Consider the following 12,084-nt stretch of genomic DNA (forward strand, 5'->3'; position numbering starts at 1 on the left):
GATGGGAATCAACTGTAAACACAAATTATCTCATCTATTTGGATAAAATTTTGTAAATATACATGTAAGCAAGTGAGTATGTTATCATCTACTCCATACCCAATCCTAATTCAGCAATATCCTCATGATACAGACTAGACCCCAGATTTAACAAACCAATATTCTAATCCAATCCAATCCACTTTCATTATAAATCTAACAAAGTACTCTTGTTACAGGTCTTTCGGTTTCATTTTTCTCAAACTCTCTAGTTGATTTGGGTTTCATTTACCGTGAAGTCTGTCTCGGGTGGCGTTACTTTCTCAAACGAGCTCTGATACGTCATTCTCCTTGTTTACTGTGCAGATCAGCTGTGAGTGTTTTGTCTCTTTCTCAGGATGGCACATACAGTGTGTGCTCGTCTCTTGGATGTCAACAGCAAACAATCCTAGAGATTCCTTTCGTCTTTTTCAAATAAAAAGCTATCTTTGAACAGTAGAATAACTGAATATTCAAAATAATATTTGAACATATGCTGGTAAGAAGATACCCTCGACTGTATAAGAAAGATAGGACATACAACGCATACATTCATTGAAGACATGGCACCATATCACCAGCAAGTGTCAGTATTGCATCAATACAGCAGGAAAATATTTCACTTTCATTTCTCCATCATTTCTGACCGAGTGAGTGCTCTGAAGATTTCATGAGACACAAAATTTGTAATCGTGTATCAGTTGATTTACACATAATCACTGTACTTTTAAGTCTGACTTTCCTTAAATTCTCTATAGGTCACAAGGCTGTCACGTTTAATTTCCATGAAATCTTTATTGATTCACAGTACTTCTAAGTTTCATTTTCCTTTTATTGCCGGTGATACGAGTTACAGCACGTTTAAGTTTCATTTTCCTTAAATTCTCTGTTGACAGTTACATGACTTATTTTAAGTTTCATTTTCAATAAATTTGCATGACAAGTCATTCTCACGACCTCTTTTGTGTACGTGCACATCAGCTGTCAGTGTTTCTTCAGCCACCAGCACCGACAGGATGGCACTTTCAGACAAATGGACAGCTATCTTCGAGGAGAAGGCCCGTGCTTTGAAACAAGGAGACTCCTGGATTCTACAGTTTGATGACAGTCTTGTGCCTGACAGGCCGAACGCAGGCTGGCAGCAGTACATCCGGACGACATCTGCTTGGTCAGTGTGTGGGACTCCTGTTATGTCTGTAGTATGTTGTATAATACGTTAAAATGAAAGATGGTTTAGAAGATACATTTGGTTTTTATATAGATTTGCGTCAGTTTATGTACTCAAGTAATGTATTAAAAAATATGTCTGATTTTAGGACCCAAACTGGTGCACAACCGATACCGTAAAACGTTAAGTTTGAGTAGCGTTAAAGGAAATGAACATTGTTAATGATAATGCTATCTCCGGTGTTACACAAGCTTGATTATTTTAGTGACATTGAGAGAAGAAACAATCTAGTAACACTTGAATGGCAGAGAAAGGGTGTAATTTTGTTAAAGGCCAAGTCCAGACGTCCTTCAACTTGTGTCATTTTTCAGGTTCGCATGCATGGATTGTGGAAGAAGCTGGCCTTCCAACCGTGTGATGGTGGTCTTTCACATGCGCCTGTCAGGCGGGCAGGGCGTCGTCAAGGTGAGGCGCTTCCGACAGAACTGCAAGGAGTGCGAGGAAGCTCCAATGGACCAGCCCGCCGTCTCCCCGGAGAACATTGACATCGTCCTGACGAATCTGATGGAGAAGATAAGAATAAAATGCTACCATGAAGACCTGGGCCAAGTAAACAGGCCTTTTGTGAAGCTGAATGTCAAAAGTCCCCATGAACCTGATCATTGTGAGGGATGCATTCAAGGCATCTGTGATAGGAGTTAATCTGCATTGCTTCTAAGCCATCATTTTTGTTAATTTAACACAGATTCACATACCCCATAATATACTACAATTATGATAACATAGATATATCATACTTATTCATAATTATCTGCATGTAGACTTTTAGATTTATTCTTCTTTGTGTCAGTGGTCTTTAAAATATTACTATTATCTTCTACCAAGCATTAAACAAGCCTTGTTATCATTTGGAATGTGGTGGATAAATAAAGAGTACATAAACATTAAACCAAATGGTATTGTCTTTTCTTTTTAAGTGAAAATGACACACTAAATGTATAAAGGAGTCACTATAGTAAACTGATTTGAAAACACTGCGGTACTTAAATATCAAATAGTGAATTTGGACATGAGCAGTAAAAATGGGGATATTATGCATACAGCAGGTATATTCTTATGTAGTGTATGCACGTCACTTCAACTGAAGAAGTGACAGAGTGTCCCCCCACACTTCATTAATATGATATTTACAGAGGGGGCACCTGTACATGAGGCACAGGAACACAACTGTATTTATCTCAACGTTTCAGCAAATTGTGTCCTTCATATATGATCCAATTGCAATATATGAGGCTCAAAGTCCAAATTGTTACACAATATGAAAACAAGTTTGCAAAGGCATCGTGTGCTGTGGCTAAGTTGTGCTACCTGGTACATTTTGATAGACAACATTAATACAACATGGAAAATAGTTGGCTGGTAGGAGGTTTAGGGGGACACCTGAGGACACATGTCTCTCACAGGCCACCCACTGTTTATTTGCGTGCCACCAACAGGTGTGACACTGCATTCGGTCTTCACCTTCTGCAGGTCACATATTCTGGTAGAATACATTAACTTTGGCCCATCTTTGTTTTGTATGAAACCACCGACAGGGAAAGTAGCTGCCGTGCTGCAGTTTTCCATTTCCCACTTAATTTGCAAAGGGTTTGTCCTGATCACCCCTGGCTTACACTGGCACTATGTATATCTTGGCCACCAAGGCTGAATTTAGTCTTGCAAGAGTGAGTTTTGTCAGGTAAGAGAAGGGCCTTTGCCTTGGCAGTCTGACCATGTTAACTTACGGCCGGAAAACTCTCCTGCTCATATGAATGTAAACTAAAAGCTAATGTCCCAGTGAAGCGCTGTGACAATTAATCTGTGTCTTGTCCAGACGTGATACTGAAGAAACAGCTTCCATCGGACGACTGTAGGAAGAAATAACTCCTAACATCATGACCCAAAGGGTAAAGTATCTTCTCCTGGTGCATATTCTGTATGTTGTTGTGTGAAGCTAAATACAGCAGCAGTTTTAATGAACCATTTTATACATAATAACAACTAATTTATAATCGACACACTTTACAACAGTTTCAATGCTTTAAGTTGCTTAGATTACTTTTTTTTATTTTATTCTAGTGTGTCCCTCCGTCAGTCAGGCCCACTGTGGTCCTGATTCTCATGCTAATGCCAGGTAAGCTTTTTGGTCTGCACAATTTTGACTTCCGGCATGCGCATGTCAAACGTTTCTGTCAAGAAAGATAACCATCGAGGTAAAATAGAATTAAACAGCTCAAGAAAACGTGCACTGGTACAGGACAGCTGTTTTGTTGGAAAATAAGCTGAAGCATGTTAACGACTGGGCTGGTTTTTGACCCTTCAGCGGTTGGCGGTGCCTTCCTGGTGAACTGCTCTGAGCCGAACCAACCCGCCTTGCTGGACGCTCTGCGTCCGATCTTTAACCTGAGCTCCATACGACCCGTTATGAACATGACAACCTGCACCAACATCAGCACATACTTCACCATGTATGGGATACTCGGAGTGGTATGTTTCAGCCCTCAGCAGATACGAGTCAGTTTCATTAATGTTTATACTGAGTTCCCCACAGCATTACATCTCCGGGCTCCACTGAGACTTCCTTGAGTATTGATTTGGTCCCGCAAAACACACAATAAACACTGTAGCTGTGTTTGTGTCTTAAAGCAGGTTTCTTGTCTTCCAGGAAGAAAAGGCTCAACTCTTGATTACTTACCTTTGGCTAACTTCTGTATGTACTGCAATTATCTATCTTCATTTCTCACTCAGTGATGTAGAGATATTTGTGCGGTTATTGTTTTTAATGACGTGCACTGACACCAGCTCTGTGGGTTTTAGTGGTGGATGAACGAGCATGTCAGCTGGGACCCGATCCAATGTGGCACTGACTCGATTTCTCTTCCCAGAAACCTGTTTTGGACGCCAGATATTGTCATCAACGAATTGTGAGTACATAATATGTTTATATATATGTAAAACTGAACCATATTAGGAAACATAGATGTTTAAAGGGCCAGCAAATTTTCCAAAATGTTTTTACCAAATATTATTCAGATATATAATGGACATAATTACACATGTGGTGGTCCAGAGAGTATTTCCTGGAAACAGCACGTTGTATTTGGGTTTAACTCAAAAGTGTCCAAGTTTGCTGAAATGAGGGAAATTGTGATTTCATGTGAGCGGCAAAACTGCCATTATTTGTTTAGAGTTTTCTTTTTTACATTTTATACATTGATAAATCATTTAGCAGATGTTTGACTCATACCTCCTCTGCTTGTTCCTGTCTTGCAGCATGGATGAAAACACAGCCCCCTTCGTACCATACGTGTACCTGTTTAGCAATGGCAGAGTGCACGATGCTCAGCCGGTCAGAGTTGTCAGCTCCTGTAACCTTGACATCTACACTTTTCCCTTCGATATTCAGAACTGCTCAATGACTTTCAACTCCTACATCCACTATGGTAAGTTACTTCCCCAAACGTCTTGGCAGTAAGTCATCTTTGGGCTTTTGTGAGCAGTAATGCATGTTTTAATACTGTAGACACGTAAAAAGGAAATAAATACACTTGATATTGTGTTATGTGTGCTGGCCAATGTTTTTGTTATTAATGTTTTAAAGTAATTGAGTAAGATATAATCCATACATAGTCATTTATTTTAAAACATTTATGTCTGTTATGTCTAGTGGATACGTAATGTGACCTTGACATTACTGGATATCATATTTCACTATTCCTTCGCTCCCAGCGCGGGACATAAAGATTTTCCCGGGGAGAGATGGAGATGAAATAACAACATTTTCCAAGGAGGCGATGACCACCATGGGGGAATGGGAGCTGCTGGATATCACCTCTCACAAATACGACCGAGATGTTTCCGATGATTACATTGATGAACTCATATTTCATGTAGGTTGATTATCTGTAAATTGCAAATATTGCACCTCAAATTGCATTTCAGTCTCAGATTTAAGTATTTAGTTTGAAGCAAGTGTGTAGAAGCTATTATTATTATTAAGTTATTGTCTAATATGAATAATTACTTTAGCATTTTCTCCAGTTTTACTTGCGTTCGTCCTGTTATAAATATCAGTCTCATTCATTAATTGTGCAGAATTGTGCAGGGTTAACAAATGTGTACAGAATGGGTACCGGACAACGTGTTTTACAACTTACCTCGACAGGTCCGAGTGAGGCGGCGTGCCACCCTCTATGTGGTGAACCTCCTGATCCCCAGCTGCTTCCTCATCACAGTGGACCTCTTCAGCTTCCTGCTGCCTCCTCAGAACGTGGACCGCTCCTCCTTCAAGATGACCCTCATCCTGGGCTACACCGTCTTCCTGCTCATCATGAACGACCTGCTGCCCATCACTGGAAACACCATACCGCTCATAAGTCAGTCTTATTCCGACTCCGTATTTACTGACGTGCGTCACATTTGTATCTGGCTGTAAATGTGATTGTTTCATCTGTTGCTCTAGATGTTTCAGAATGAGTGGAGTCTGTCAGCTATCCTGTGGTCTAGAGTGTAAACAACGATATAATGATGATGCATCGTCTTTATTTCACATCAGCACAGCCAATGCACAAGTCTAGCACAAAATGTTATTTGGATGAAAAACTACCATCCTTTGTTTTTTCACTCGTTCAGTTAAAGTTAGTATAAGGAACTTTTACGTTATGTTGATTTTGGAGGCCCCCTGTGGACAAAATGGGTGGTGTTTCCAAGCGCAAGACTCCCATTTGAAAACCTCTCACAGGCTTTGGTCCTCTGTACTATTTACATAAAATAATTTAAAGAAAACATTCCTCTGGTTCTGGCAGATGTGTTCTTCTCTGTCTGCCTGGCTCTGATGGTGGCCAGTCTGCTGGAGACCATCCTCATCACCAACCTGCTCTGTGGCTCAGCTGACTTCTCTCCTGTCCCTCGCTGGGTCCAAGTGCTTGTTCTGGAAATTCTGGGCCGTCTCGTTTGCCTCCGTCAGAGGACGAAAGAACCAAGAGATTCAGGTGATTAGATGTATACTGTACGTTTTGAAATGGATCAATACAGAATATTATTTGATACACATTCACCACATTGTAGGAGTACCGTACATGTAATAATAATTTTTAAACTTTCTTTTTGCCTTGAAAACTAGAAATGAAACCAAACGCGGCACAGCAAAAACCTGATGATGAGCTTTCAGCGGAGATTGGGACGGTGGTGGGGGGCGGGGCCCTTCAGGAGCTGAGGAGCCTGGGTAAGAACCTCCAGGCCATCCGCCTGCAGGTGGAGCAGCAGCTGCGTGGAAGCAAAGGCCGGGAGGACTGGATCCAGGTGGGTTTCATCATAGACCGCCTGCTGTTCGGCCTCTACATCCTCTTCATATCAGTCAGCTTCATTACCATCATCATTATCTGGGCCAACTCATACAGTCAGTAGACGACTGCAGTCTATTTGAACGGGCTCCATTTATTTATTTGAACAATACTTTATCGTTTTGTTGTTTTCTTTGGAGACACTTTTACGTACTCTATATTGTATTATTAATAATAACAAATGGTCCTATTATCCTTATTGGACAGTAAATTGAGTCTACTACATTAATTAGATGTACAAGCCTTCTGTGTTACATTGTGCCATTACATTGAAGGAAAACATTGTATACAAAATAAAATTACTTGAAAAGATTATTTCTTTTGATTGACATTCATTTCAAATATAATAATCCAATGTTCCAATTGTTCACCTATTTATTCATTCATTTTTATGCCAGTTTTGGATCCTTACTGTAGATTCATCTTAAACAAACCAAATCTTTGAAATGATCAAATAAATGTCTCAAAATCTCTCTTATCATACAGAGTGAACTAATCTTTGAGTCCGTATCAGACTAACATCAGTAGTCTTTCATGATTCTAACCCAATCGTTCTGCATTACTCAGGTCAGGTACTGATATTGTGTGACTGGTCTCAGCTCATAGTCACCCTGAAGGTTGTGGGTTGGGTTCAGGTGAGCGACAAAGCAGGAAGCACATTGTTGTTTAAAATATAATTGAATGTAGTATCATCAGCAGGTGCCTGACGATAACCCAACATTCATCTCCAAAGTTTTGGCAATATATTGTATCCCGTTTTAAAGTAGCCTGAATATCTTACATGAACTGCTACATAACTTCAATAGGCAGAACTGCCCAAGATGTGAGCATTACGGTTAAATAATTTATGTATACATCAGCATTAATGTTGAATGCTTGAAAACTCACAATTTTCCTTTTAGATTATTAAAATATATGCTTATATATTCATATCTAGATATTGTCTGATGTCTTTTACTATTACTTTTGGGACTATATGCAATTCTAGGTTTCTTTGGCGAATCAACTTTCTTTCAAGATTTATGCCTTCAAATACTATTAAAATGATAGTTTTGCCATCTATTATACATATACAACTTTACAGGACAGCCCTAAAAAACAGCACACCACTCGGACTAACAACCGCTTTTGACCCAATGTTAATGTTTTTAGTGCTGCCCGCTGCAAGTCAAGCCTGCTAAGGTTCTTTTCATCATCCTCATCTCTGTGCTCATGCATGGTAAGTACAGCACCTACTCTATGGTAAAGTGATATATATATATATATATATATATATATATATATATATATATATATATATATATATATATATATATATATATATATATATATATTCCGAAGGGGAATTATAAATAATATTTGTTGAACATTATTACCCATTTTATCAGTAGATGTGATTTTTTGAAAAGTGAAGTTGCGAGCCTTCTTATTTTACAGCTTATCAGTTCACTAAATTATGTTTGCCAATGCAATAACATAATCTTTAGCTCTGTCTAGATAAACAACATTCCGGTCTCGTGTGTTTATTACTTTACAGTTACTAGTTTTACCTTTAAATTGTAAATAGCTCCAGTGCAATTTGTGAGCACCTGTTTCTTAAATGAAAAAGGAACAACAATGTTCTTTTAGGGTACATTTTGATGTTTTTAGCGCTGCTAGTTTGTGCAGCTAATCTGCTCCAACAGTCACAACTGCGATTCATTTGTTCTTCCGTAGCTCCCTGTGGTTCTGTCATGCTGAACTGCTCTCAACCTGACCCGCCTTCCCTGCTGTCGGCTCTCGAACCCGCCTTTAACCTCAGCTTCATCCGACCCGTCGTGAACATGTCAACGCCCACCACCGTGGGCATTGGATTCACCCTTTATGCCATTATGGGGGTGGTAAGAGACCATGCATTACTCTAAAACCAACTGCGAGACTTACTTTAATCTGTTTCGGTATCTGTGTGGATACACAGATACCGAAACCTTACAGAAATGTTTTTTCATACTATGAAAAAACATTTCTGTAAGGAAGGAATGCATACAACTAAACTGTTAACATACTAAAACTAAAACTGTTGGGTTCTTTTACAGGATGAAAAGGCCCAAGTGCTGAAAACATTCATATGGCAAAGTTTAGTAAGTACTTGCATCAAGGTTGTAGGTTTGGATAGTAGATCAAGTTTGGAGGGATTCCTACTGTGTAACAGCAACAAAACACTACATGATGTCACCCACCACAAAGTAATATAATCGGCAATCTGGAACGGTTTGGGAAGTTAAGACAATAGTGTGCCGCTCAGCTCTGTTAAATGACCCAAAAGCTGTAGAATTCTACTCAACGTAGTTTGTGTTGTATCCGTCTCATTCATGCTGCAGAGATGGAGGAACGAGTTTATCAGCTGGGACGCAGAACAGTGCGGATCCAAATCGATTTCAATTCCAAGGAATCTGCTGTGGGTACCAGATATAGTCATAAATGAATTGTAAGTACCATCACAGTGCAGTTGTATTTTTGTGCTGACTTCATACCTTTATATCAGTGGGCTGACCGAGATTGGCTACTCTAAGATAATACACAAACTTTGCTTACAGGTTACACTCATGCTACATTTGCTGTACGGTTGTTTGTATTTCTACAAAGAAAGCAGATATTAATAATAATATTGTTGTATCGTCCTGCAGTATGGAGAAGAACTCGGCTCCGTTTGTCCCGTACAGTTATGTGTTGTCTGACGGCTTAGTGATCGACGAACAGCCGGTCAAAGTGATCAGCTCCTGTAGGCTCGACATCTACACCTTTCCGTTTGACGTCCAGACCTGCAGTTTAACCTTCAACTCCTACCTGCACGTTGGTAAGTAGAAACAGATGCACTTCATTTTTGTTCAATACAGATTGATGGGGGGGGGGGGGTCCCTTAGTGTGCTTTTGTCAATCGAATTCCGCATAACGACATTGTAAATGGATCAAATCTCACCGAATCATTGACTATATTGTATTTGGATTTCAGCAAAGGCTCTGCAGATGAACCTGTCATTTAGTGCAGCAGACATATTGCAAAACTCTAAAGAGGTGATGACGACTATGGGTGAGTGGGAGCTCGTGGGACTCACATCGTCGTCAGTCTTTCTACCAGCTATGGATGACGAAATGTACCAAGAGATGCGCTTCTTTGTAAGGAAACAATGCCGACTGTAACCTTATTGTATGTTACACAACACTAAAGATTAGATGACGATAGAGAAAGTTTAAATAGTATTTTTAAGTTTTCATTTTTAATTAGTACAATAAAAGTATGAGTCCATCACAGAGTACTAACAGTTACCCTACTGACGCATGACCATCATTATACACATACGTCATATGAACATAAATAATGTCTGTGCAACTATTACACTGCAGGTATTAAACTGATGATTGACTTTTTTTCTATTCACTCTAAAAAAAGAATATGGATTTGAGTTCCATACAAATCTAAAATATGAATTATCGTTCACCAGCTGCTGTTTCTGTCGGCGCTGCTACAGGTGTCGGTGCGGCGGCGTGCCACCCTCTATGTGGTGAACCTCCTGATCCCCAGCTGCTTCCTCATCACAGTGGACCTCTTCAGCTTCCTGCTGCCTCCTCAGAACGTGGACCGCTCCTTGTTCAAGATGACCCTCATCCTGGGCTACACCGTCTTCCTGCTCATCATGAACGACCTGCTGCCCACCACCGGGGACACCATACCGCTCATAAGTCAGTTCACGATACCCACGGCTAATACAAAAGAAAAGGAAAATTCAGGGAAAGAAAATGGTGCAGTTTTTTGGTAAAATTAGTCAGACAAATTTGGTGGTAACAACACATTTAACTGCAAAAAGGGCAAATGTTTCAATTTTGGGAGGAGTGGACATAGAAATAGAGCTAAAAATTAAGTGAATATTGAACTTAAAGAAACAGTGTGTACAGGTTTTGATAGGTATCTTTAGGATGTTAGTACAACTAGGACCTGTTCTTATCAATGTTCTGTTTCTTAATAATAATAAATACATAAAAAGACATGTATAATAGTAAAAATGAAAGAAAATGCACAACCAAAGTTAAAATGTTGAAATAACTCATTATACTGTTTTTGGAGTATTAACAGTTATACATCAGTAAAGCTACTATGATAAAGCTGTTAATAAACAAATATAAAATTATACTAAGGTGTTTGCTGGTATATTCAACATACTGTATTAACTTAAATGTGGTAATGCTAGATGTCAATGACCTTTAATGCTTGGAATTTTTGGCATGGATTTAACTAATATATATACATTTTTTTTTATATATATACATTTTTTTAAATAATAATAATAAGTGCTTTTTAGAATATATATTATAAAAATCACTTATTATTATTCTAACAATCTTCATTACGATTATTCCAGATGTGTTCCTGTGTCTGTGCCTGTCTCTGATGGTGGCTAGTCTACTGGAGACCATCATCATCACAAACCTGCTGTGCGGCTCCCTTGGCTACTCTCCCGTCCCGCGCTGGATCCGAGTGGTTGTTCTTTCCATCCTGGGCCGCATGGTACGGCTTCCTCCCAAGCCCGCAGATCCAGAGGACACAGTCATCCAAAATCCTGCCGCGCAAGGTATTATGTAGGATTTAGGATGTGGTTGGACACATTTCATGCAAGTCCTTTTCCAAAACGTGCTTTGAGTCAATACAAGTTCCTTCCTCATATCACGTACCGCAGAAGTGAAAGTCTTCTCTCTGGCGGCGGCGGACGGTGAGGTTTCACAACAGAAAGGGCCGCTGGATGAGGACAAGGCCCGGCAGGAGCTGAGGAGCATAGGCAGCGACCTTCTGGCCATCCGCCTTCAGGTGAAGGAACAGCTGGGGAAAAGCCAGAGCTCAGAGGAGTGGATCCAGGTGGGATTCATCATCGACCGCCTGCTGTTCTGCTTCTACGTCCTCTTCATATCAGTCAGCTTCATTACCATCATCATTATCTGGATCAAGTCAGCCAACATATCCTGATTTTGCTTTGCTTTGACTGAACGTGTTTTCTCAAAGTCATTGTCAATTACTACCACTAAGCATAAAATAATTGTGCAATTAAACTCCTGTGGATTTCTACCCTGCATTGTCTCGCAAACCATATTTTAATCCTTAACAATTCGGAGAATTCTTGTCAAAATTCATGGGAAAAAAAACATCTCTTGTGTGTGTCTTCTAATGTGTTAAACCAAATATGAGTTTTCACCTCTAGTGGGGATGATGGTGTTTTCCAAGCGTGTCATATTTTGTTAATTAAATAAAGGTTCAATTCATTTATTTGTTTCCATGAATTCATATATTTGCACAGAGGAAAATGTTTTATGTTTTATGAGTTCCCTACTCATTTGAATGTACTAAAGCTCAAAAGCTTGGGACCGTAGGCCCGGGTTTAAAAGAATGTTGAGAGCTTTGCCTTCAGGCTCATCTCCATCTTCACCAGATAAGTTTGAGTCTGTACATCAGTCTGTCCGCCGATCTCACACTCACCATATATGTTTCCT

General features: G+C 39.6%; 2 protein-coding genes across 3 annotated transcripts; both read left to right on the top strand.

Moving 5' to 3' along the window:
• The first annotated feature begins 935 nt into the window (after nucleotides 1-935).
• Nucleotides 936-2,135, top strand: LOC120824470 (receptor-transporting protein 3-like). The gene is made up of 2 exons (XM_040185360.2): nucleotides 936-1,186; nucleotides 1,558-2,135. The coding sequence occupies exons 1-2, from the start codon at nucleotides 1,035-1,037 to the stop codon at nucleotides 1,886-1,888; spliced, it is 483 nt and encodes a 160-aa protein (XP_040041294.2). The 5' UTR covers nucleotides 936-1,034; the 3' UTR covers nucleotides 1,889-2,135.
• Nucleotides 2,136-2,863: 728 nt separating this feature from the next.
• LOC120823430 (uncharacterized) lies at nucleotides 2,864-11,859 on the top strand. 2 transcript variants are annotated; one of them, XM_078108296.1, is made up of 20 exons: nucleotides 2,864-2,924; nucleotides 3,060-3,132; nucleotides 3,305-3,359; nucleotides 3,549-3,712; nucleotides 3,891-3,935; nucleotides 4,043-4,149; nucleotides 4,499-4,668; nucleotides 4,955-5,115; nucleotides 5,391-5,601; nucleotides 6,031-6,216; nucleotides 6,348-6,526; nucleotides 7,720-7,786; nucleotides 8,284-8,447; nucleotides 8,643-8,687; nucleotides 8,928-9,034; nucleotides 9,234-9,403; nucleotides 9,560-9,723; nucleotides 10,077-10,287; nucleotides 10,965-11,174; nucleotides 11,280-11,859. In XM_078108296.1, exons 2-20 carry the CDS (start codon nucleotides 3,121-3,123, stop codon nucleotides 11,561-11,563), a joined length of 2,712 nt encoding a protein of 903 aa, XP_077964422.1. In that variant the 5' UTR covers nucleotides 2,864-2,924; nucleotides 3,060-3,120; the 3' UTR covers nucleotides 11,564-11,859. The 2 variants fall into 2 exon arrangements, with proteins under 2 accessions (XP_077964422.1, XP_077964421.1); XM_078108295.1 differs by lacking the exon at nucleotides 2,864-2,924 and having other exon boundaries at nucleotides 2,977-3,132.
• The last annotated feature ends 225 nt before the right edge of the window (nucleotides 11,860-12,084 follow it).

The sequence above is a fragment of the Gasterosteus aculeatus genome, chromosome 8, assembly GCF_964276395.1.
Source record: "Gasterosteus aculeatus chromosome 8, fGasAcu3.hap1.1, whole genome shotgun sequence".
NCBI lineage: Eukaryota > Metazoa > Chordata > Actinopteri > Perciformes > Gasterosteidae > Gasterosteus > Gasterosteus aculeatus.